A 27,267-nucleotide genomic window follows, 5' to 3' on the forward strand; every position below is an offset into this window, starting at 1 on the left:
GACAGAGATTGTCAGCTGTGGCCTCTCCTTCACCCCTACCCTGCCAAGCAATGAAGCTGAGGCTGGGCAGGGGTGATTGTTTGCAATAATCGGCCTCTCTTCAGGCCAGGTGTTTCTCAGGCCTTTGAGCCATTTGCACCTCGGCCCCCTGGCGCCCATGCAGCCCAGAAATGGTGTTAGTCTTAACACCTCGCCCACAGCCCTTCACATTCAGGGCATAGTGGGCGAGGAAGAATGGGTCTTGCTGTGGGGGCCTGGTGATGATTGGATTTTTTTTGTTTTATTTATTTATTTATGCGATTTTATAAAGCGCCAACTTTACCCGAAGGTGTCAGAGCGCTTCACACTAGGAACAGCAATAATACACGAGGAGAAAATGATATGTGGAAAAATTACAAAAGCAAACGTTAAGTTACATGAATCAAAAGTGACAATAGTGAGCAACCAAAATACAAGAGGAGCAAACGATACATTACAGGAGGAAAAAGTTATATGTGTGCAGGTTACAAAAGCGTACAAAAAACAAGTAGAGGTATAATACTGCAATTAATGGCAGACACTCCAGCACAAGAACAAACGTTACATAGGCAATGGTGGCACTTGTGCAAGTATCTAAAGCAAACAAAAGTGAGAGGTAGCAAACAATGTGTTACAAGAGAAAAGTGACGTGTGCAAGTTACAAAAGGGTACCATACACAGGTACAAGGGTAATACTACAGTAAATGGTAAGTACTCAAACTGCCAGAACACACTGGGAAGGCACTTCCCATGCACCAGCTTCACCTCAGCCTCCCCCCTGGCTACCTGGCTACCTTGGATGACCCAGAAAGCTGTGTTTTGTGCTCCCCTGCCAGGACATTTTCCCAAGGCCTGGAGGGTTGATTAATTTACTAATTGCAGGGGCCTTACCTCTGGTCATGTGCTCCTGAGCTGAAGGTATGGGGAGGGCTAAGTAGGTTAGTAATAGCAGGGGCTTTGCTGCTTTTCAGGTGCTCCTGTGCTGGAGGGCTGGAAAAATTTTGTGACAAAAAGGGGCCTTGTTATTTTTTTGTAGTTGCTCATATGTAGGCCATTGTCACCTTGGCCCTGTGTCCTGTGCAAGAACAGTATCCTCCCACTTTCATTCCTTGTCTGTGCAAAAGGTGTTTCATGAAAGGGCACGCCCCTTGAATGTGGGCCACGCCCCTTAAATATGGGACACGCCTCTTGAATGTGGGCCACTTTTTTCGTCAGTGCCCGGGCCGAATTGTGATCCCAATCCGACCCTGGTAACATGGACGCAATGAACAAGTCTCTATCAACCCCAAGACCTCACAAGGCCCCCCCTATGGGTGGAGACAGTAATCAGGGCATCTTTATTACCAGCTCTTGTGAAGTCCTACAGATAAGACCGGCTGGTAAGCCGTTACCTGCCCTATGCGCCTCCTAATGCGTCTATAGATTTGTGCTGATCAGATTCGCCTTGCACCGGTTCCTCCCGGGAGCATCAGGCCCACAAGTGAAGTCCTAATCCCGGCCGTTCATATGCGCAGCTCCCGGCTGCAGCCGCTGCTCGTGTGCCCTTGGACATGGCTTCCTCAGAGCGTCAGATCCTCCGCTGAGCCCGCTGCTGTCAGCCCCGCTCTGCTCCATACTCCTGGATTGATGCGCTCTGCTTCATTACGACTCGTGGCACTCTGTCTCCGCCACTAAACTAGGCCACAGATCGCCGGCTCCGCGCGTCTGATCCCCGCAGTGATCAGTCCCTGGTCCCAGATCCGACTCCGAGCGGCCTCGTCTCATCCGGCCCGCGCCCTCTTCCATCTTCTACGCGCCATAATTGGAGCCCGCGGCGAGTCTGGTGCATGGAATACATATTATCCCGGCTCCGTCAGAACCATTTAATGCTTAGGGTCTCCCCTGACGGCGGCGCTGTCACAGGCCCGCACCAGCTGCCGCGCGCACCCGCTGCTAGATCAGCTTAACCTCTGCCGGGGTGAGGCCTGTCCGCGGCTGTGGCGCCGGCGGCAAGTGAAGGGGGGCCCATCAGGTCGAGGTTCCTGAAGGCCAGCCTTGTGCTGAGGTGTATACACGGTGCTCAACATGTTACATGGCTTGGTGCATTTTCAACGCAGAGACCACCTACTCTTACCTATAAATGCATAGATCTAACGTAAACAGACACTATTGTAAGGTTCACTTCATGGCAACTTCCCTTCTCGCGGTGCATTGGTTCCTGTCAATTAGCCGCTCTTGTTACAGCCTTCTTTGTTTCAATCCTCTTGAAGTATAAACAATACACAGCGCTTTGTATGCAGAGAGCGCCATTTGTCCTATTCACAACAGCGGCACATCGCTCACTGCACGCAAAGCCTAGACGCCCTGCAGAGTTTAACCGGAGTGGGCTGCACACTCTATCTGGGAGGCAGTTGGGGTTCGGGATGGGGGCAAGGCAAGCCCTCTCTATTCGCTGCCAATGAATGCAGCGGTGAAGGGCTGCTGGTGGAGGGGCTGCAGTCCACCCCTCCACCACGGGACATCTGTTCCAGGAGGAGGCCGGGCTGGCAGAGCCTGGCATTTAGCCCTGGCACCAGCGAGAGTCATTCTATGCTTCTGCCGTGTGTGTTCTTTCCAGACGGAGCGGTGTGCTCTCTGACCTCACACCCATTTCCTCGCTTACATCCCACCCACTATCCAGTGACGCCACACTGTCGTGACCCCGCTGCGTATTTGTAGTTCTAATGTCTTGGGTAAAAAACAACGACGAGTCCCTCATATTTTGTTTACTGCCTTCAATGGACACACCCGAGCGGTCCTTGCAAAAACATGTGCCCCACTGTGCTAAAGCAGCGGCGGCGGCAGGGTAACTGGTCCTTGGAGAGCACGTTTCATAACCAGCAAGCTATCGTGAAAACCTTGATTGTTAGAACGTGACACAAAGTTCCAACCTTGACGTTGCCTCGGCCTCCCCCCAATTACTTCAATCCAGCTGCACTCAGAGGTACGCCAGCTTGTGGTGCTGATGAGGGACTGTAGGTGGACGTTGCTAAGCTACCGAGATTGGAGCTAGGATGCTGTGTCCTCGGCACCGAGCTGAAAGGCAAACATCCTCTCGGCGTCAACAATGCCTCATTTTCCTTTGTAAATATAACCCCAGCTATGTCTGAAGATGTTAGCTTAGGTGTTGAGCGCTTTTTAAAGAGATGTGTGTGTACTTTGCAAGTCCCCGATTCCAATTTTGCTCGGACATATTCATCCTTTCATTCTGACCTTTACACTCTAACGTGTAAATGTGCGAATTTTAGGACAGTTTCTCCATATAAAGTATTATTAAGCCACATTCATTTATATTTGGCCACATTAATTTACAATGACATAGGATAAACAGATGAATTCTATGCCAGTGAAAATAAATGTGGCCCAATTACACGTTATTAAAATACTAATACTAATAAACGCGCATTCACGTCTTTACTACTGCAGTGCAAAGGTGAAATTCACGTATATTACCATAATACTGCAAAAGCGACGGGAAAAACACATTTCACTGGCTCACAGATCGCATGTAAATATACCTATACACATTGAAACAACTCCACTAATAGTGCTATATCTGTTCAGTGTGATTTTAGCTTGCTGCAAAAAATGTAACTTCTTTCATCCTGGTTTTTGTTAAATGCATTTTGTTAAATCAAATGCACACGAAAAATGCCATGGTATAAACCACATATGCAGAGTGTAATATGTATGTTTTCCCGTTAAGATTAGTGCAGTAAAGGGGTAGCATATAAGGGGTAGCATATATTACCACACTACATGTATGTGTTTTGTCAAGAAAGGAAGGTCAAGGGCTATGACGGGTTTCGATTATTAGAACTGTGAGATAAAACATAGACACGATCTTTGTGCTACCAATGAGCCCTTGGTACATCAGAGGTAGCTATAAGGCTTAAATACATCCTGCACATAGTTATTGTGCCAGTAACAATGTCCCCCTAGTAATGCTTCATCAGACATGGATTGAGTCAGGGGCGAGTCCCCATCTGACAGTTTTTTCTGCCTGCATTCTTCCCTCATTAGAATATATCGTGCCCGTAATCAGGACCTATTAGTCTGTTACTGAGCTAGGGATCATAACAGTTCTTGTGCATATTTATATTCATACTAAATGGCGTCATTGGCAACTTATACACAAGTTAGCAGACTGATGACTGCTTGCCCTGATGAAACCCTTTGACGGTTGCCAACAGGGTTGAAACGTCAATGGCTATAAAGGGCTTGACTGAATGTTGAAATAAGTTATTGAATGTTTCTTGGCAAATAGCTCCCTAAAACCTTTCTGACCTCTACCTCATCCTGACCCTTATTTTCCACCATGCTGCCATCACTTTCTTATTTGAAATGTGCACCTTGTATTCGTTCTACTTGTAAGTACGATTTTGGACCTGCGGGCCCCATTCAATCTGGTTCCTAGGGAGAGGCTCTGGACAGTGCTGGAGGAACTTGGTCTCCCTCCTTACTTACTAGATGCCCTAATCAGACTTCATACCGGGAATTACGCCCAGGTGAGGTGTGGGAAAAACGGGGAATTATCTGACCGCTTCCCTGTTACCCGGGGCGTACGCCAGGGCTGCGTACTGGCCCCTACTCTCTTCAGCTGGTATGTTAATGGCCTGATAGATAGACTTAATTGTGTCAGGGACAACGATGCCCCACGCCTGGCTACTGGTAGGGTGCCCGCTCTGATGTTCGCGGATGACACTTTGTTGTTGTCGCGGACATCATCGGGCATCCAGCGGGTTCTGGACGGGTTTGTCTCCTTTTGCGCCTCGCGGGGATTGGAGATCAACTTGGAGAAAACCAAGTTCATGATCTTCAACCCACCGAGGCACACCCGCCCAAACCCCACATTGAATGGAACCCCACTAGAGCGAGTCAAGACCTTTATATACCTGGGGGTGACTTTGACCGAGCACTTTACATGGGACCATCAAGTCTATAAATCCTCCCTGAGACTTGCACAGATTAGGGGTGGCGTAGGCAGACTCCATAGAGCCTCAACCTTTAAATCTGCTACCCCTACCCTAGAGATATACAAAACACAGGTCAGGTCTGCAGCCTTGTATGCTGCCGAACTCTGGGGACACACTAATGCATGCAATTTTTTGAAAGTCGAGCAGTCCTTTATGCGACATCTGTTTGGTCTTCCACAAAGTACGCCGCTCGTACCATTACGCTTGGACCTGGGCCTGGAACCTATTATTGAGTTGGTGGCTGCACGACCCCTGCTCCATTGGAGAAGGCTCTGGTCTGTGCCGGAGCTTGAACCTTTTAGAGCAGAATTCAATACTATTTGGGGGCAGTTAAAGAACAAGAACATACCTTGGCTGGTACATGTTAAGGCTCTCCTTCATCAAATTGGCCTTCCCCAACTTTGGGACACACCGGAGGACAGCTGCATGAGGATGCAAAGGACTGTACTGGTGGCTGCTGTAAAATCGCATAACCTTAAATTGCTACATTGTTCCACTTCCCTGGGCAGACTGTCCACTGAGTTCCTTATAACAAAAGTCGAATACAGGACGGAGGTGTTCCTGGACCTGGTGCAGCCTCCATTAGCAAGAAAACTATATATCCAATTGAGGCACGGCTCTCTTCCGATTGGGGCATTGACATCCAGATGGGCAAAAACGACGAAGGCCAACTGCCCTGCCTGTAATTACGCCAGGGAAGACATTGTACATATCCTCTTTTTTTGTCCAGCATAGAGTGAAATTCGGAGATGCTGGATCATCCCATTATGCAAAAACCTGGGCTTCAGACATTGTGTAGACGCTTGTAGAGTTTTAACTTATGACACTGCCCCTCTCATTGCTTTTGCTGTCTCCCGGTTTTTACTTGGCATGTGGCGGAGAAGAACTGTTTTTATTCATAAGAAATAACGGACTACTGCTTTTTACCCTCTACCATTTCTTTGATAACCAAAGTTTAATAACTTTTTAATTCTAATGTATTTATGTTTTATCTCTGTGCTTGTATATATTTTATTGCACTTTTATGTTTCTTGACCGAAATAAAGTTATCTAAGTAAATAAATACGATTCTATTAATGTGTAAGATAAAGTAATGTTTGTTGGAAGAAAGTGGCAAATAAGTTCCTTCTCTAAACTTCATGCCTGGAGTCTGTGGACCTTATATGCGTGTACATTTTAAAATTAGATCTGAAATGATTTCTTGGAAACCACAGTGCCCTATTATTATGGTGGTAAATTCCATTAACCAGTTATTGAAGTAGCGACTTGATCTCTTCAACCAGTTGTTAAGCTTGGGGCAGATCCGGTCATCCGTTGTGGTACCAGTATTAGAGCCCTCATCACCAGCTACTGTGCTCGTAAACCAGCTCCACCAGGGAGCTGTTGTGCTAGGAAGTTGATCCCATCAGCCAGCTGTTGCACCCGCATCACTGCCTTCAGCACACTATTATTTTTCTGGTAACCATGTCTTTATCAGATGTTTATTATGCTAGTAACCAGGCTCTCAGGAGCCAGTTAATATGCCAGAATGTGGGCTTGATCAGAGAGTTCCTTTGCAGGTAGTCTGGTTGTTAGACAGTTTTTGTGCTAGTAATCATGTCTCTGTCAGACAATTGTTTTGTAAGTTCTCTGCTCTGATGAGTCTTCGTTTTTTGTTGTTTTCTCTTAGTGGTGCTGCAGGAGGCGGGAGCTGCCCTCGGTTGACCATATCTTGACATATGATGGACCTGGCCAGCGCCAAAGACTTCCATTGGCAGACCCTGGCCCCGTTACAGAGCAAGAGGGTCTACTGCTCGCTGGTGGAGGCTGGGGGGCAGATCTATGCCATTGGGGGCTGCGATGACAATGGGCAACCCATGGACTCTTTTGAGGTCTACTCTCCGGAGGCCAACCAGTGGAACTCCTTGCCCCCTATGCCCACTCCAAGGGCTGGCGTGGCAGTGGCTGCCCTGGGTAAGCGCATCATGGTGATCGGAGGGGTGGGGGAAAACCAGATGCCCCTGAAAGTGGTGGAGCTCTACAGCATTGATGACGGCAAGTGGAAGAAGAAGCGCTCCTTGAGAGAGGCGGCCATGGGAATCTCCGTCAGCGTGAAAGGTAACCACGCAGTGTAATGCTTGTTGGGGGTCCTTGTGCTCACTTAGGAATGAGACTCGTGGTACCTTTGGTACTTACTGAAATGAAGACTTTAGTGCCCACTTTGGACTGGGTACCGTGGTGCTTGCTGTGACATGAGACCTATGGTGTTACTTATCAAATGAGGTGCTCACTATAGAGTCAGATCTGTGGTGCTCACTTTGGAGCGAGGCATCTGTTGCTGGGGGTGGGATGAGATCTGCGGTGCTCATAGTGAAATGTGGCATGTGATGTTCTCTCTAGAATGAGATCTGCGGTGCTCACTGTGGCGTATGGTGATGAGATCTGGGGTGCTCACCGTGGCGTGTAACGTATGATGCTCTCTCTGGGATGAGATCTGCGGTGTTCACTGTGGCGTATGGTGATGAGATCTGGGGTGCTCACCGTGGTGTGTGACGTATGATGCTCTCTGGGATGAGGTCTGCGTGCTCACTGGCATACAGTGCTCTCTCTGGGATAAGATCTTTGGTGCTCACTGTGGCGTATGGTGCTCTCTCTGGGATGAGATCTGCAGTGCTCACTGTGGCGTGTGGCATATGGTGCTCTCTAGAATGAGATCTGTAGTGCTCACTGAAGTGTGTGGCATATGGTGCTCTCTAGAAGGAGATTTGCGGTGCTCAATGTGGCATGTCGTATACAGTGATGAGATCTGGGGTGCTCACTGTGGCGTGTGGCATATGGTGCTCTCTCTGGGATGAGATCTGTGGTGCTCACTGAGGTGTGTGGCGTATGGTGCTCTCTCTGGGATGAGCTCTGGGGTGCTCTCTGTGGAATGAAGCATGAAGCATGAAGGGCTCAATGTAGTGTGCGGCCTCAGTTGCGTATTGTACCATTAATGAATGAATTAATAATATACTTGGTATAGCGCATGGCTACCCTAAGGCATCCCAGCGCTTTGACCCAAGGCACATCACCATCACTCATCGGAAAAGAAAGGTCTTAAGTTGTTTCCGGAACATGAGATGGTTCGGTATAAGTCGGATGCTCTCAGGAAGATTATTCCAGAATTTGGCCGCTTGCAAAGAGAACCGCCGACCCCCCATACGGGATCTTTTGATCCTTGGGACTGTCAGAAGATTGAGTTCACTAGACCTAAGGGTTCTAGAGGGTCGGTATGGGCAAACGAGTGGGCAAAGAATATCAGGACCGTTATTTGTGATGGATTTGTGGACCATGCACATGGCCTTGAAACCTATCCTCTCCTGGATCGGTAGCCAGTGTAGAGCACGCAGAGCAGGCTTAACCGAGCTGTGTCTGGATACTTTGACCAATAATCGAGCAGTGCAGTTCTGGACTGACGGCAGAATTTCTATAGTGCCCATCGGAGCGCCAAGATAGAGTGCATTAGAATAATCCAATCGGGAGATGATCAAGGACTGGACCAGGAGCCGTCTGGAATCAGGTGGAAGGAGGTTCAAAACCTTCCTTAGTACCCTAATCAAGCCAAAACATGTTGCGGCAACCTTCCTTGCCTGTACTTGAAAATCGAGGGAAGGTTCAAGCCAGACTCCCAAACTCTTGATTTGTTTCTTTGGGGTCGGGGGGGGGGGGACCCAGGCAACTTGGCCACCATGGATTGAGGTTCAAGGGGGCCTTGTAACCCATGATCATGATCTCGGTTTTTGTCCCATTCGGTTTCAGAAATGAGGCTTCCATCCAGTCACAAACCTTAGTGAGGCAGGGGGACAGATTATTTGGTCCAGAGGTCCCATCCTCAGACCTCGTAAGTGAGACCACCAACTGAGTCGCTGAACCGTTCCTAAATAGGGGAGGGAAGGAGAATGGGCTGTACCATAGGGGTATAGTATCACCCTTGGGCATCCATTTGGTTGGACATGTTTGCCTCACACACCCCGAAGGATGTCATGCTTCATCATCGGCGGTTGCTCCTCGTCGGGGAGGCGGTGCAATCCCCGACGGGCTCACCTCAAAGAGGGGCTTTTTAGCGGAGATCTTTTTGTCCACTTGCCTGTTGATGAAGTGTGGGTATGTGGGCTAGGGCAATAGTATCCTAAAAGAAGTAAGTTAAAAGATAGTAGAGGGTCCCGGAAACAACTTTATTCTGGAGGTACTCCTACTATCATTAAAAAGGTGAAGTTTAGTTTGTAAGGTCACGGAGAGTTACGTGCCGTGTTTCAAACTAGACTGTTGTGATGGTCGGTCAACATGTTTCTCGCTTGGGTTCTTTCCGCGATTCTTCAGGACCTAGTGAAAGTGTGAGTGAGAATTTAAAACAAGGACATGCTAGTGTCATGAACCTAGTGTGTTACCTCAGGGGAATCCTGTGCCTGAAGTATGGAGATATAAAAATAGACATTAATGCAGGTATCGTTACAATTGTCAACAACTTTTATAAATGGTAACAGCCAATCTAAGCATCTCAGTGCAGTGAAGTGAAGGTGGTGTGTGTGAAGTTACACATACGAACATGCCTGTGGTGTAGTGAGAGTGTGTAGTGGAGTGAACACTCTCGTACCTATGTCCGTGGTGTTGGTAAAAACCAGTGGTTAAAAACACAACTGCTATCTCTAAGAGAGAACTCTAATCAGGGAAGGCAATTACTGACGTGATGGATATCAGACTCACCTAAAGGTCTTGGATTACTAACCACCTGAGTACTCGGCGGGTCGGAACAACAGAGGTTGCCTCTAGATCAGGCTAGAGAGGGAGAACTGAGGTTAGGGAAGTTCAGGGTATCAAGTTCTACCGTGTATGGCAACTCTGGGATTGTCAAAACTTACCTCTGGTTATCCGTGTCCGTACTGAGTCACCTACCCATCGCCGCCGAGCTCGAATAGGTAATGAACAACCGGGGTGTGAGTTATTTATAGGTGGACTCGTCATGAGTAGGCGTCGGGTAACGCCCTAAGTGTAGGTCACGTGGTAACCAGGGTAAAAGCGGCCATGATGGAGTGGTGTACTCAGTGTTTAAGCAGGTATGGGTTAAATCCATTGGTAACGCATGGTATGTTCATAATGAATGCCAGGGGATATCCTCGTTCAGACCTTGTCTGTCTGTTGAAAGGCGGTGTACCCACCTTTGTTCTTTACGGAACAGAGCGTTTTTAGGGCAATTTGGACTTGCCTCAAGGATCACCCATTGTATGCAGTCAGCGCTATGTTGGTTCTCAAGGAAGTGTTTGCACATCTTGGTGTGTGACTTTTTGCACCGAAAGTTACTGCGGTGTTCGGTGATCCTTGTTTTAATTGTGCGTGTGGTCATCCCGATATACTTAAGACCACACGGGCAAGTTAGCATATAAATGCAGTGAGTGGTATTGCAGTTTGTGTGCCCCTGGATAACCCACTTGAAGGTGTCGGTGAGCTGTATTGTCTTTTGGGGAGTGGTGTATTTGCAAACCCCACAATTACCGCATGGGTAGTGACCGGTGACAGGTGGCATGTTCCATAATGTCTGCTGGGAACTTTTTTTATTAGTAGTCTTCGGTCTCGTGTGGATCAATATGTCCTTCACATTCTGTGTCCTCTTGAAAGCAAACCTAGGTTGTTCAAAGGGTATATCCCCGGTATTAAGGATTCCCCAGTGACGTTTTATGGTGTTTTTTATCTTGGTTGACAACGGGGTAAATGTCGTCACACAAGTGATAGGTTGATTTTCAACGGGTGGTTTTTCCCTTCTCTCAAGGATTGCCTCTCTGTTGTTGTTTCTTGCTCGCTTTTGTGCTCTTGTGACCTCTCCTCTAGGGTAACCTCTGTCTAGTAGGTTTCTAGAGAGGATGGTTGATTCCTTCTTGTAATCAGAAATGTTACTACAATTCCGCCTGATACGCAGGAATTGCCCAAAGGGTAGATTGTTTCTCAAGGCTTTTGGGTGGTGACTCTCAAAATGTAGGAGGCTGTTACGGTCTGTTGGTTTCCTAAACATTGTTGTCTGGAGTCCACCCTCTCTCAGTTGTACAGTGAGGTCGAGAAAGGCAATCTCTTTAGACGAGGAAGACATTGTGAACCGAAGATATGGATTCAGTGAATTAACCCATACGAAGAATGCCTCGTGTGAGTTGGGACGACCCGACCAAAGGATCAGGATATCGTCAATGAAACGCTTCCACATAATGATGTTTGCAGAAAATGGGTTGGATTGGTGGTGGATGTGTTTGTCCTCAAAATCGGCCATATAAAGACATGCCAACGACGGCGCAAAGGTGCTGCCCATCGATGTGCCTTGGGTCTGGTGGAAGAATTGACCCTTGAACTCAAAGAAGTTCTCAGTGAGTGCAAGGGTTGCACATTCCATAATAAATGACACTGGTGTATCAGAATCCCATTCCTCCATCCTCAGGCGTGATTCGATTACCTCTAGAGTAGCCCTCTGTGGGATGTTGGTATAGAGGGCTTCAACATCTAGGGTAATCAAAAGATCAACTTGGTTGACGTTGCCGATTGAGTTGAGATGCCGTAGAGTGTCGGCAGTGTCCTGAATGTAGGAGGGGATGCGTTTAACCATCGGCTGGAGAAAATGGTCGCAAAACTTCGACAATGGTTCTAATACCGAGTCGATACCAGAAACTATCGGTCTCCCCGGGACTGGTCTTGTCCCTTTATGAATCTTTGGAAGGGTATAGAAGTAGGGAACCCTCGGGTTCTTCTGTTTCAGAAAATCTGCCTCCTTCTTGCTAATCCAAAGTTCACATTCAGCGGTTTCCACCAAGCCTGCGATGGTTGTTTGTAGGCGAGGGGTCGGATCACATGGAATGGGGGTGTAGTACCGATTGTCGTTAAGTTGCCTAAGGCACTCGAGCTCGTAGTCTTTGGTGTTCATTAAAACAGTGGCCCCGCCCTTATCGGCTTGTTTTATAGTGATGAGAGGGTCGTCTGCCAATGTTTTTAGTATCTCCATGTCTTTCCGAGAAATATTGGAGTGGGTCTTTTTCCTGTCAAGGGTCTCGATGTCTTTCAATACCGCCTGTTCAAAGGTCAGGACTTCATTAGGAACCATCCCATTGTGGGGTGTGAATGTCGACGGGTTGTGTAAACCTGAGTCTTGTGCAGGTTCTTGGGGTTTACCTTCGAAAAAGGCCTTGAGTCTGACCTTTCTGAAGAAAGATTGTAATTCCCTGGTCTGGTTGAACAGGTCGATTGTCGGTGTTGGGACAAAGCCCAGTCCTTTTTGAAGAACTTGTTCCTCGTTCTCGGTCAGTATGCGATCCGAGAGATTGACCACCAGGCTCATTTTGGCCCTGACCTGTTCGTGTTCCGGGTGTCCATTCCGTGGGGGCGTGTGTCCTCCCACTGTACTTTCTTCTCGGTGGCATTGCCTCGCTTTCGCCCGCGCCCTCTGCCCCAGCCTCTGCCTAAAAAAGGGGGGCGCGCTGACCCTTGGGGCGCAAAGAAAGGGGGATATTGTGGTGCAAATGGTGGCTGAAACGGCTGGAAGTGAGGGTATTACCAAAACGGGGGACCCATTGGTTGCCCTTGGTTTGGATAGTTCTGGTAATTATGGGGGTTCTGTTGTCCCCGTCCTCTACCTCTTTTAGCCCTTGGTGGAATATTGGTAGTATCGTTGTCGTCACCACTTTCGGAGCCACTGTTCGAACCTCGTCTGTACGAGGTCGTGCTGGAGTCCGAGTTATAGTTAATTCCCGGCGGGACGTAATCGTCCTTTAGGTACGGGTAGACTTTCTCCTTGGAAAATCTTTTAATATCCTTCTGGAGCTTAGCCACTTTCTGATTCATCAGGTACTCCTTATGCTCTGCCATTTCCTTATTTAGTTCGGCCAATTTAGTTTTGAAGCCTGTGTTCTGGCCTGCGGTCTTAAGTGCGGCCTCGGCTTCCTGAATACGGACTAGTAGTGCATCTGCCAATCTTTTGGATGTGTTGACAATCAGGATCAAGAGATCGTGGGTGCATTTCCATGCTACCTGGGACCACTCAATCTTGAACTGTCCATCCTCCCAGAATATTCTTGGGAAGTTCTTCACTATTAGGCCATTTGGGGCTATTTTGGCTTTAAAGTATTGTGCCATCATAGCTCCGTGTATTGTGATCCTGATCCATTCTCGTTTCAGGTCCGATAAAGTTTGCCACTCGGTGGTGTTACTCCCGGAAGCGGTTTCGACGTCTATGCCAAAAAGTGATGGAGTTCTCATGATAGCAGCTGCGTCTTCTTCACCAAAGCTGAGTCCCTGACCTTCCATTGTGTACTAGTCAGGTGGGGCCGGTAAAGAGAAACGAAGAAAGAAAAGGTTACCCTGGTTGGGTAAACCGAGTAAATCACAATTCTGTGAGTTACTAGTTGGGGGATATGAACAATCTCACCCACCGTTGTATAGCTCCCACGGTTTGCACCGTGCAGAAATCGTCGTCAACAAAGAGGGAGTGTGATCAATGGATCAACCGGGCACCGATTACCACCTCAAAGGGGAGGTGGAAGGTCCAGTTACAGCGTGTGCCCGTGTGTAGTGTACTCAAACAACAAGCGGGGTTGCTGAACCGTTCCTAAATAGGGGAGGGAAGGAGAATGGGCTGTACCATAGGGGTATAGTATCACCCTTGGGCATCCATTTGGTTGGACATGTTTGCCTCACACACCCCGAAGGATGTCATGCTTCATCATCGGCGGTTGCTCCTCGTCGGGGAGGCGGTGCAATCCCCGACGGGCTCACCTCAAAGAGGGGCTCTTTAGCGGAGATCTTTTTGTCCACTTGCCTGTTGATGAAGTGTGGGTATGTGGGCTAGGGCAATAGTATCCTAAAAGAAGTAAGTTAAAAGATAGTAGAGGGTCCCGGAAACAACTTTATTCTGGAGGTACTCCTACTATCATTAAAAAGGTGAAGTTTAGTTTGTAAGGTCACGGAGAGTTACGTGCCGTGTTTCAAACTAGACTGTTGTGATGGTCGGTCAACATGTTTCTCGCTTGGGTTCTTCCCGCGATTCTTCAGGACCTAGTGAAAGTGTGAGTGAGAATTTAAAACAAGGACATGCTAGTGTCATGAACCTAGTGTGTTACCTCAGGGGAATCCTGTGCCTGAAGTATGGAGATATAAAAATAGACATTAATGCAGGTATCGTTACAATTGTCAACAACTTTTATAAATGGTAACAGCCAATCTAAGCATCTCAGTGCAGTGAAGTGAAGGTGGTGTGTGTGAAGTTACACATACGAACATGCCTGTGGTGTAGTGAGAGTGTGTAGTGGAGTGAACACTCTCGTACCTATGTCCGTGGTGTTGGTAAAAACCAGTGGTTAAAAACACAACTGCTATCTCTAAGAGAGAACTCTAATCAGGGAAGGCAATTACTGACGTGATGGATATCAGACTCACCTAAAGGTCTTGGATTACTAACCACCTGAGTACTCGGCGGGTCGGAACAACAGAGGTTGCCTCTAGATCAGGCTAGAGAGGGAGAACTGAGGTTAGGGAAGTTCAGGGTATCAAGTTCTACCGTGTATGGCAACTCTGGGATTGTCAAAACTTACCTCTGGTTATCCGTGTCCGTACTGAGTCACCTACCCATCGCCGCCGAGCTCGAATAGGTAATGAACAACCGGGGTGTGAGTTATTTATAGGTGGACTCGTCATGAGTAGGCGTCGGGTAACGCCCTAAGTGTAGGTCACGTGGTAACCAGGGTAAAAGCGGCCATGATGGAGTGGTGTACTCAGTGTTTAAGCAGGTATGGGTTAAATCCATTGGTAACGCATGGTATGTTCATAATGAATGCCAGGGGATATCCTCGTTCAGACCTTGTCTGTCTGTTGAAAGGCGGTGTACCCACCTTTGTTCTTTACGGAACAGAGCGTTTTTAGGGCAATTTGGACTTGCCTCAAGGATCACCCATTGTATGCAGTCAGCGCTATGTTGGTTCTCAAGGAAGTGTTTGCACATCTTGGTGTGTGACTTTTTGCACCGAAAGTTACTGCGGTGTTCGGTGATCCTTGTTTTAATTGTGCGTGTGGTCATCCCGATATACTTAAGACCACACGGGCAAGTTAGCATATAAATGCAGTGAGTGGTATTGCAGTTTGTGTGCCCCTGGATAACCCACTTGAAGGTGTCGGTGAGCTGTATTGTCTTTTGGGGAGTGGTGTATTTGCAAACCCCACAATTACCGCATGGGTAGTGACCGGTGACAGGTGGCATGTTCCATAATGTCTGCTGGGAACTTTTTTTATTAGTAGTCTTCGGTCTCGTGTGGATCAATATGTCCTTCACATTCTGTGTCCTCTTGAAAGCAAACCTAGGTTGTTCAAAGGGTATATCCCCGGTATTAAGGATTCCCCAGTGACGTTTTATGGTGTTTTTTATCTTGGTTGACAACGGGGTAAATGTCGTCACACAAGTGATAGGTTGATTTTCAACGGGTGGTTTTTCCCTTCTCTCAAGGATTGCCTCTCTGTTGTTGTTTCTTGCTCGCTTTTGTGCTCTTGTGACCTCTCCTCTAGGGTAACCTCTGTCTAGTAGGTTTCTAGAGAGGATGGTTGATTCCTTCTTGTAATCAGAAATGTTACTACAATTCCGCCTGATACGCAGGAATTGCCCAAAGGGTAGATTGTTTCTCAAGGCTTTTGGGTGGTGACTCTCAAAATGTAGGAGGCTGTTACGGTCTGTTGGTTTCCTAAACATTGTTGTCTGGAGTCCACCCTCTCTCAGTTGTACAGTGAGGTCGAGAAAGGCAATCTCTTTAGACGAGGAAGACATTGTGAACCGAAGATATGGATTCAGTGAATTAACCCATACGAAGAATGCCTCGTGTGAGTTGGGACGACCCGACCAAAGGATCAGGATATCGTCAATGAAACGCTTCCACATAATGATGTTTGCAGAAAATGGGTTGGATTGGTGGTGGATGTGTTTGTCCTCAAAATCGGCCATATAAAGACATGCCAACGACGGCGCAAAGGTGCTGCCCATCGATGTGCCTTGGGTCTGGTGGAAGAAGGAAGGCAGATTTTCTGAAACAGAAGAACCCGAGGGTTCCCTACTTCTATACCCTTCCAAAGATTCATAAAGGGACAAGACCAGTCCCGGGGAGACCGATAGTTTCTGGTATCGACTCGGTATTAGAACCATTGTCGAAGTTTTGCGACCATTTTCTCCAGCCGATGGTTAAACGCATCCCCTCCTACATTCAGGACACTGCCGACACTCTACGGCATCTCAACTCAATCGGCAACGTCAACCAAGTTGATCTTTTGATTACCCTAGATGTTGAAGCCCTCTATACCAACATCCCACAGAGGGCTACTCTAGAGGTAATCGAATCACGCCTGAGGATGGAGGAATGGGATTCTGATACACCAGTGTCATTTATTATGGAATGTGCAACCCTTGCACTCACTGAGAACTTCTTTGAGTTCAAGGGTCAATTCTTCCACCAGACCCAAGGCACATCGATGGGCAGCACCTTTGCGCCGTCGTTGGCATGTCTTTATATGGCCGATTTTGAGGACAAACACATCCACCACCAATCCAACCCATTTTCTGCAAACATCATTATGTGGAAGCGTTTCATTGATGATATCCTGATCCTTTGGTCGGGTCGTCCCAACTCACACGAGGCATTCTTCGTATGGGTTAATTCACTGAATCCATATCTTCGGTTCACAATGTCTTCCTCGTCTAAAGAGATTGCCTTTCTCGACCTCACTGTACAACTGAGAGAGGGTGGACTCCAGACAACAATGTTTAGGAAACCAACAGACCGTAACAGCCTCCTACATTTTGAGAGTCACCACCCAAAAGCCTTGAGAAACAATCTACCCTTTGGGCAATTCCTGCGTATCAGGCGGAATTGTAGTAACATTTCTGATTACAAGAAGGAATCAACCATCCTCTCTAGAAACCTACTAGACAGAGGTTACCCTAGAGGAGAGGTCACAAGAGCACAAAAGCGAGCAAGAAACAACAACAGAGAGGCAATCCTTGAGAGAAGGGAAAAACCACCCGTTGAAAATCAACCTATCACTTGTGTGACGACATTTACCCCGTTGTCAACCAAGATAAAAAACACCATAAAACGTCACTGGGGAATCCTTAATACCGGGGATATACCCTTTGAACAACCTAGGTTTGCTTTCAAGAGGACACAGAATGTGAAGGACATATTGATCCACACGAGACCGAAGACTACTAATAAAAAAAGTTCCCAGCAGACATTATGGAACATGCCACCTGTCACCGGTCACTACCCATGCGGTAATTGTGGGGTTTGCAAATACACCACTCCCCAAAAGACAATACAGCTCACCGACACCTTCAAGTGGGTTATCCAGGGGCACACAAACTGCAATACCACTCACTGCATTTATATGCTAACTTGCCCGTGTGGTCTTAAGTATATCGGGATGACCACACGCACAATTAAAACAAGGATCACCGAACACCGCAGTAACTTTCGGTGCAAAAAGTCACACACCAAGATGTGCAAACACTTCCTTGAGAACCAACATAGCGCTGACTGCATACAATGGGTGATCCTTGAGGCAAGTCCAAATTGCCCTAAAAACGCTCTGTTCCGTAAAGAACAAAGGTGGGTACACCGCCTTTCAACAGACAGACAAGGTCTGAACGAGGATATCCCCTGGCATTCATTATGAACATACCATGCGTTACCAATGGATTTAACCCATACCTGCTTAAACACTGAGTACACCACTCCATCATGGCCGCTTTTACCCTGGTTACCACGTGACCTACACTTAGGGCGTTACCCGACGCCTACTCATGACGAGTCCACCTATAAATAACTCACACCCCGGTTGTTCATTACCTATTCGAGCTCGGCGGCGATGGGTAGGTGACTCAGTACGGACACGGATAACCAGAGGTAAGTTTTGACAATCCCAGAGTTGCCATACACGGTAGAACTTGATACCCTGAACTTCCCTAACCTCAGTTCTCCCTCTCTAGCCTGATCTAGAGGCAACCTCTGTTGTTCCGACCCGCCGAGTACTCAGGTGGTTAGTAATCCAAGACCTTTAGGTGAGTCTGATATCCATCACGTCAGTAATTGCCTTCCCTGATTAGAGTTCTCTCTTAGAGATAGCAGTTGTGTTTTTAACCACTGGTTTTTACCAACACCACGGACATAGGTACGAGAGTGTTCACTCCACTACACACTCTCACTACACCACAGGCATGTTCGTATGTGTAACTTCACACACACCACCTTCACTTCACTGCACTGAGATGCTTAGATTGGCTGTTACCATTTATAAAAGTTGTTGACAATTGTAACGATACCTGCATTAATGTCTATTTTTATATCTCCATACTTCAGGCACAGGATTCCCCTGAGGTAACACACTAGGTTCATGACACTAGCATGTCCTTGTTTTAAATTCTCACTCACACTTTCACTAGGTCCTGAAGAATCGCGGGAAGAACCCAAGCGAGAAACATGTTGACCGACCATCACAACAGTCTAGTTTGAAACACGGCACGTAACTCTCCGTGACCTTACAAACTAAACTTCACCTTTTTAATGATAGTAGGAGTACCTCCAGAATAAAGTTGTTTCCGGGACCCTCTACTATCTTTTAACTTACTTCTTTTAGGATACTATTGCCCTAGCCCACATACCCACACTTCATCAACAGGCAAGTGGACAAAAAGATCTCCGCTAAAGAGCCCCTCTTTGAGGTGAGCCCGTCGGGGATTGCACCGCCTCCCCGACGAGGAGCAACCGCCGATGATGAAGCATGACATCCTTCGGGGTGTGTGAGGCAAACATGTCCAACCAAATGGATGCCCAAGGGTGATACTATACCCCTATGGTACAGCCCATTCTCCTTCCCTCCCCTATTTAGGAACGGTTCAGCAACCCCGCTTGTTGTTTGAGTACACTACACACGGGCACACGCTGTAACTGGACCTTCCACCTCCCCTTTGAGGTGGTAATCGGTGCCCGGTTGATCCATTGATCACACTCCCTCTTTGTTGACGACGACCACCAACTGAGTGTCATCGGCGTATGTGACCAATTTAATTTCCCAGGGAAGTACCACCTCGGCCAGGGGCCTCATATAGATATTAAATAAGGTGGGACTTAATGAGGATCCCTGGGGAACGCCGTAATGAAGGGGGAACTGTCTTGATGTAAACTCCCCATCAAAAACAGAGAATGTTCTTTCTGCTAGGAAAGATTGAAGCCATTTAAGGGCAACACCGGAAATACCAGCCTCGCAGAGGCGGCTGATCAACAAGGAGTGATTAACCGTGTCGAAGGCTGCACTAAGGTCCAAAAGGACCACCGCAGCGCAGCCTCCTGCACTACAATCTTCCTCGCTTCCTCCACTACAACAACCAGGGCGGTCTCAGTGCTCTGTTTGGTTCTAAAACCAGTTTGAGTAGGGTGAAGCACTGCCTCATTTTCAATAGAGGCGGGTAAAGCTAGATTTACATGCTTCTCCGTGATTTTACTCATCCCTGGCAACAGGGAGATAGGGCGGTAGTTTGACCAATCCTCGGGGTCAAGATTGACTTTTTTTAATAGAGTTTTGACTCTGGCCTGTTTCCACAGTGGGGGAACCACTCCAGTGGAAAGGGAGGAGTTGATTACATCCCTCATGATTGGTACCACCACCTCGGAGACTTGTTTCAGGGCAGAGGGTGCAGCCATATCCGATGGAGAGCCTGACTTAAGATTCTCCAAAAGTTTTTCTACTGTGGAATGATCTATCAGGGGCAGAACATCCAAAGTTGGTGAAGAGACCAATCGAGGAGTGAGCTCAATGGAGTGTCCAGGATCATTTGTAGCTTCCTTCACACAGAAGGAGGAGTAGATGGTAGCAACCTTTGAGCTAAAAAAATTGGCTAACTCTTCGCACCGTTTTAGAGGATCGGCCACTTCATTCAGGGGACTAGGCGGAGTAACCAGCGACTTGAAGATCTTGTACATTTCCCTGGGGGAGTTAGCGGCTTTAGAGATCTCCAGCCAACCAAAGGGGGTGATGGACGGAGCATTGACAATACAAACACTCACCCCCAGTCAACTGATCTGGGTTTAATCCATTACCGTTCTTTAGCTCACTCCGCCACCCCAGTTCAGACATGGCCATATTCAAATCAGTCTGACCCTGTGCCTCATGGGAACAGTCCAGTCCGAACTGCCAAGCCATGTCTTCCCTGGGCCGGAATCAAGCTTCCCAGGACCGGTTTCTGGCATTCCAGCCGTCTTCAGCTGGGCTTGCTTGAATCCAGTGGCAAAGTGAGCTCAGACGTGAGTCCCTTGCTCACTTTGCCACTGGATTCAAGCAAGCCCAGCTGAAGACGGCTGGAATGCCAGAGTATATGTATGGATGAGGTGTGATTAAAGTGATAGTAAAATAAAAACTGTTGTCCAAAAGTCAGTCCAGGGATATTCCTTTGACTTACACTGTCGTTTAGCACCCTGTTCCCTGGAACACGTGGGGTCTTCTCTCTTACCTTGACCTAACATCACTTGGGGCAGGGAGTCGAGAGTGGGAGTAGCAATGCATAATGACCTTAAGCAGGGTTTTGTGCTTGCCCCAACCCCATCTCCTCTGTCCTCCCTGTTTTTACAAAACTTCCACGCTGCCCTACAAAAAGCAAATAGCATCCTCCCAAAACTAAATAGGGTGTAAGTGAATTCACTACTTTATGATGAGGACCTAGTCATCTTTGCCTAAACACCTAGGGGCATATTATCAAGGCAGGCGAAATGACATTATCGCTGCTTTAGCGGCCGTTTTCGACCGCTAAGCGGCGATAATTTCATCCACCTATTAGCAAGCTGTCGCTAACATCAGTTAGCAACAGCTTTTAGGTGATAGCGAACGGTTTGGGGCCCACTTTGCATGTCAGCGATACTTATCGCTAATGACATGCAAAGTGGGCGTACCCAAACTGTTAGCAACTGAAAACAGTCGCTAACAGCGCTATCACCTATTATCAACGCAGGCGTAGCGATGTAAATATTTGCGCTAAACGCAAATATCTCCAAAAACGAACACCTTCTCAGACAAGTTCTTAGCCATTATATCCAATGGGAGGTGGATATAATGGCTAAGACCCTGTTAGAGATAACGCGTGAATATCGCTGTATTCTCAGCGATATTCGCGGATTTCGTCGCTATCGCTGGAAATATTATCGCTTTTGAGATAAGCGTTGCTACTAGCACGTTATCTCAGCGATATTATCCGGCGATGCGCGGCGATAAATAAATTGCCGCTAAGCCTACTTAGCGATAAATATTGCTAGTTGTTGGTAATATGCCCCCTACTGTATTGCAAATCGTTGTAGTATTAATATTAGCAAAACAAAGGTGACACAATTTGGTAAATATAAAATTGCATTGGCTTGGAAAATGAAAAGTGAATGGTCTAAATTATAAAATATAAATAATTTAGGAGTCATTATTAATGATAGATTAACTATTAATGTTCGGCCACTATGAATGTATGGGGTTACATAACAATTCCCTAACTTAAGGCCTATGTAGCACACATTATTCTGGTTGCCACTTATGGCCTTCTGGCACTCACTTTTGTGAAACAACCCATTATCAAAACTTTCAAAGGAGACACATTGGGAAGAACCTGAGATTTTCCCACAAAAGCCGGAGTTAAGGCGTTATTTCTCGAGCTAGGTTTGTGTTCTCGTATGCTTCTAAATTAGGTGGCCAGCATACGTTTTATATCCTCACGAACTAGGAGAGATGTTCATTCAGTTATGGCTGACTGCTTTATGGATCTATGCAGAGCTAAACATGTTTTGTCTTCAGTGAAAGGCAGAAATTCAAGTCCCTATGGTCAAGTCATGGCTTGGTTTTCGATCACAAGGCAATCCTTCGGGTCAACCCCCTGTATCGAAGAAGCAACGGAAACATGTACCACGTGTCGTTCATTGTTGACAAATGCTTCATTGAAAACCAACATTGCCTGCCTCTTTACATTGCCAAGTGAGTAGCTAGCAATTATTTCAATATGACTGATCTACTCTCGGAACACTTATTATTTCAGATAAGGGTTCAAACTAACCAACATTATCGAGGTGTGATTACAATTCTGTCAGTGCTGGTGTCAACTGCATAAGCTGAACAACCTGACGCACATTATGTTGCTATGCACGTCGCATAAGACATTGAGGATAAAAGTCTTCAAGCCTTTATGGTAAAGGCCACATACGCACAGTTGTATCCGCCTTCAAATATTTGTCTAACTTGGAATGTGACAAGGAAGCAATTGCATTCGCGCTGTTCACTGCTCGTAAAAATATTGCTTGTAATCATGTGAAGAGTTTTGCTGGCCTAAGCTGTGCTGTCTTCTTATGTTAGTGCCCCTTTTCTAGTTTTCATCAATTTTGAATTCTGTAATGCTGCAGCGTTAACGTGTGGGTTAATTTAGTGAATCGAAAATTTAAATCAACAATATTTTCAATTTTCTTTTTCAAACTAATACTTTTCATTACACAACTTCCTATAAAGGAAAAAAGTATTTTTCTTGAAACTGCATCAAAATCTATAAAGCCATCTTGGGGTCGGTGACATTAACTAGCCACAGAAAATGTGCACTTTTGGTTTATTGCATGGCTTTATATACACCCCTGCAGAGGTCTATACCAGTTGTTAAATGCCCTCTGCCCAAAATCTATGTCAGAGCCTCAGGCTATGGCCTGTAACGGATGAGAGAGTTTATAACCAGTGGTTACTATGTTATTGGACTCTTCCACCCACAGAGGGTGTAATGTTCAGTATTATACAGTGAGAAGTGTGGCTCACTGGTTAGAGGAGGCATACCCTGAAGCAGAGGTCAGACCCGGGACCCGGCAGGGTCTCCAGCCCAATTGTCCACCGACTCGATAATTCTCGCTTCGGTGCCTACTCTAAGCACGAGTTCACACTATGCAGCTCTGGGCAATAAGCTTGCTTAATCTCCACAACGGCCCCCCGCGGCGGGATGCCTGGCTTTCACCTTGGGGGATGCCCAGTACGGGTTATCTCACAGGGAAAAGCCAGGACGGGTTCCCAATGCAAGCGCCGAGATGCCCTAGGATAAGTTGAGCGCTATATAAGAACACACATACATACATACATACGTGAGAAACTGAAATTAAAACCCTGGAATTCTGAAAAAAGCCTGAACCAGACATTAATGCCCCACTAGTTATCGCCTCTGAGTACTATTTTCTCTAATTGCTTTGTCCTCTCTTCTGTTGCAGGCAGTACAAGCTCTCTCGTAACACTTTTTAAACATTTTTATAGCACTGGCCCAAACGCATTTGCAATGTAATAGTTCTCGCATTTGCGAGAGTTTAAGCTTTTGGCATTGTAAATGACAACGCCTTTTATTTATCTGTTTTAAAAACAACACAAAAATAAAAGGCTTTTTCATTTACAATGTCAGTAGCTCAAAGTCTCGTAAATGCGAGACCAATTGCATTGCAAATGCTTTTTTGTTCCTGCTATTACCCGAATACCAATGGTTTCAAAATCTGTGATTCCCAGAACTTTTGTCTTATTTGCAAAGTATATATCGGCCATGTGATGACTTTTCAAATGACGTCCTATGGGTTGGATGAGAATCAAGTCTTTAATGGCATTGCAATACATAACGCCTGGTTGTCAGCCGTGCATAAAGGCATCTGGTTAGTTTGTATGCTGCGGATGATCCAGCCTGTCCCGAGTTTACTAGCAGATCGCAGGCAAAGAGCTAGTCTCTGTCCCCAGAGAATAAGTAATTGCCTTAAGTCTAGTTGGCTTCAGTGCTACATAAAAAAAGAAACCCTTATGGGACCCGAAGAGCAAATTAATGTTTTTCTCAAAGCACCCTGGTATGTTATGTCAGGCACTTCCCTCGGCCTCTGTATCAGCGCTCGGAGACTGGGAGCTGTGATTGATGAATAGCTGTGGTTCTCTTTCATGCCTCACATTAATAGAAATGTAATGGGAATTAAATGTCCTTCAAGGTTCTAAAGCCGTTTAAATTGATACTCCAATCGAGCATATTTCCTGTCTGGATCCAGCCTCCAGAAGCCTTTGATTGTGGGACGGGTAAAAGGAACCATAACTGCAGCTGTCTCCATTGCCTGGAGCAGCCCCGTGGAATCAGGGACTTCTGGTTGTCAGAGGGCAGGGCGGCCATTTTACAACACTGCGTGGGAGCAGGGGCTTGAACAGTTAAGCCTTGCACTGATCTTGGAGTCAAAGCTAAGGCGTGGCTGCATTCAAGACTCTGCACCCCTGAAAAAATAGAAGACCTGTTTTTAGGTCTTGACTGCGGATAGTTATTGCTGTCTGCAGGCAGACCTATTGTTTACAGTAACCTTCGACAACAAAGCCATCCAACCATGAGCAAGGAACTGACCCAAAGCCCACTCTATCACAGTTGTGTGCTCCTGACTCGATTGCTTTCCTCCCTGTTCTTGTGCTTGCATTTGTCACACAGTGGTCTGAATGGAAGATTGTATTGTTCTACTGCTTACTTGAGGGGACTCCAGCCTACCTCAAGCCTACCTGACAGCGCAGCGGTCTGGTTGCAAAAGACCTACTGTGGGTTACCGAGACTTTATCTATGCTTACAGTAGCCCATTGCTTACCACCGGTTATCCTTATTGTCATTCCCGGTTAGCTTTATTGTCATTTGCTTGCTTGTTGTTCGTTGCAGCTTGTCAACCGTGTGTTTGTCCATCCTCTAGACTAGTATAGCATCTCTCTGATCGGATGGCACCTTCCACTGCTGACTTTTATCGAACTATTTTTATTTTAGCACAAGCACTCCACATGAGTCATGTGTTTACCAGCTGTCACCCTCACGTGCTTCTGTCCCCCCACCCATACTCATGTTCCCCTCGCTTGCCCATGTGCTTCTCTACCTCCGAGGTCCATGTTACTGTCTCTCGCCCATGTATTTCACTTCCCCACCTACGCTGTATTGCTTAATCTTGCCTGTGTGCTTCTCTGCACCCCAGTTGCTCTCATCTATGTGCTTCTCCCTTTGCACTCGTGTTGTTCTCAATTGTGCACCTTCCTACTCTCACCCTCTCCTCCATGTCACTTCCTCACTGTGTTGCTGCCCCTCCCTCCAACTCCCACCCATGCTGTGTTGCTTCCAGCCCACCTGCCTCCTGCTTCCCAGGCCCGCTCTTCATTGAAAGATTGAGAAAAAAACCTGATTATGCGTTACCTTTATTTTTTAATGATTCACCTCTCATTGTTTAAATAAGGAAAAAAGCACCTGTGTCATGTCGTAGGCTTGTGCGTGCTCTTGTCTATAAAATAACATGGGCAAAGAGGCTGCTTAATCGCACTTTTAATTTTTTAAATTCTGTATTATTTAGCCATGATGCGCATCAAAAACCATTTGAAAAGCCAATAGATCCTAAAGGTGAAAGCTATAAGTTTTGCCAATGCTTGGTTTTTATTTCATTTTTAGCATTCCACGTGTACATGTTAACTTGCTCCCTCTGCCTGTTTTTCTTGTCTCTCATCCCTTTCCCACTCACATCTCCTCTGCTATTTGCATTCATGCTTCGCCAATGCTTGTTCAGCTTGCTGGCTTATATGAAGCAGGACTGCGCTTCAGTTAAGGTAGCTAGATCTCAAAGATGGCTGCCAGTGATGTCAGAATAAGTTTAGAGGCTTTAAAGAACGGTTTCGGGATGGAGGGGGAGGGGAAGCTCTCTAAGTAACTTATGAGCAGCTTGGGATGGCACAGTGAAGTTTTCTGAACTAATTTGTGTGCCATTCACTGTCAGTCGTTTGGCTAGGAAAACCCCAATATCTGAGCCCTCTGGAACAAACATTGCTTTTCTAGAGCAAGCGCATAAACTTCTGAGTAACCGAACTCGCAAGTAAGAAGAAGAGCTAGGGCCCAAATTTGCGTTTAGCGGGCTAGTACTCTACAAACATGACTCTTAATAAGGCAGTCCACCTTATTACAAGAGCATTCAGATAGAATGTGCTTGACAGACGGACGTCATGTTTGTGACGGAATAACCTGTCCATCAAACTCCAAATTAGGGCTTTTGTCATAAACACTGTGTTGACGACAACGCTCACTATCCCAGTCATGATCTGAGGCAGGAAGCTGGGCATGCTGTGATCGGGGTCCATCTACAACATTTTTGGTGGAGCATCTTGAATGAATGAATGAAGACATTTATATAGCGCACAACAAGTGTGTCCCGGCACTCAAACAAGCCTTCCCGACAACTTAACTGACACCCCCTGTCGTTAGCGCTATGAAATGCTGCTGAAGGATGGGCGATCATTGACGGAATAACCAGGTTTTAAGCAATTTCCTAAACGTGGCTAACTCTGTCACAGATCTCAATGACATAGGGAGCGAGTTCCCGGCCTGTGCTCCTATGAACCTGAAAGAGATGCCGCCTGACCGGTCACGGAATATTCTGGCAACAGAAGCCAGGTTCAGGGAGGAGGATCTCAGGGTTCTGGGTGGCGAGTATTGGGCTACTTGCCTGCTGAGGTAGCTTGCGCCACTCCCATGAAAGGCCTTGAATAGCACCAAAGCCTTGAACCTGATCCTCTTTGTTTAATGAGAGCCAGTGAAGAACTTTGAGATGTGGGGAAATATGGGTCCTTGGCTTCAGCATAAGAACTGCTCTGGCGGCTGCGTTTTGGGCCATCTGCAGCCACCTAAGCAGGTATTCAGGAAGGCCCAGATACAGGACATTGACATAGTCTAGTCTGGAAGTAACCAGTGCCTGGACCACGGTCTTCCTACAGTCCAGGGGCAATAGTGGGAGAAATTTCCTCAGCATCGGCAAGAGGCCAAAGCAGGTTCCCACTACCGATCGGACTTGAGCTCTCATAGATAGAGTATCATCTATCATAATGCCAAGGTTTTTTACCATTTGTTAGGCCGAGAGCGGGGGTGTCTTCTGGCAACCAGTGTCTTCATTCATGCGGAGGAGGAGTGCCCCAAAAAATAATTTCTGACTTCTCAGGGTTACATTTCAAGTCAAGTCAAAGGAAGCTTTATTTCGACGATACAGGCCATAAAAGCACAAACGGAAAAAAAAGAACAATGTATACATGAGAACATGAAAAAGATAAAAAACAAGACTACGATTTATCATGATAAAAACCGCTATGACTATGCTATATACTCTTTCTGAAGTTGAGTTAGGCCACATTGTAAATTCATTAATTTACTCTCTATTTGAGGTTTTAAGGT

At 46.7% G+C, this 27,267-nt stretch overlaps 1 protein-coding gene across 1 annotated transcript in view; it reads left to right on the top strand.

Moving 5' to 3' along the window:
• The window catches only part of KLHDC8A (kelch domain containing 8A), a 148,027-nt gene that overhangs the window by 66,584 nt on the left and 54,176 nt on the right, over nt 1-27,267 (top strand). The window contains exon 2 of the mRNA XM_086923444.1: nt 6,682-7,109. Coding sequence (XP_086779570.1) covers nt 6,731-7,109 — 379 coding nt within the window. The 5' untranslated portion in view covers nt 6,682-6,730. The remainder of the gene's footprint in view (nt 1-6,681; nt 7,110-27,267) is intronic.

This window comes from Lissotriton vulgaris, chromosome 5, assembly GCF_964263255.1.
Source record: "Lissotriton vulgaris chromosome 5, aLisVul1.2, whole genome shotgun sequence".
In the NCBI taxonomy this organism is placed as follows: domain Eukaryota; kingdom Metazoa; phylum Chordata; class Amphibia; order Caudata; family Salamandridae; genus Lissotriton; species Lissotriton vulgaris.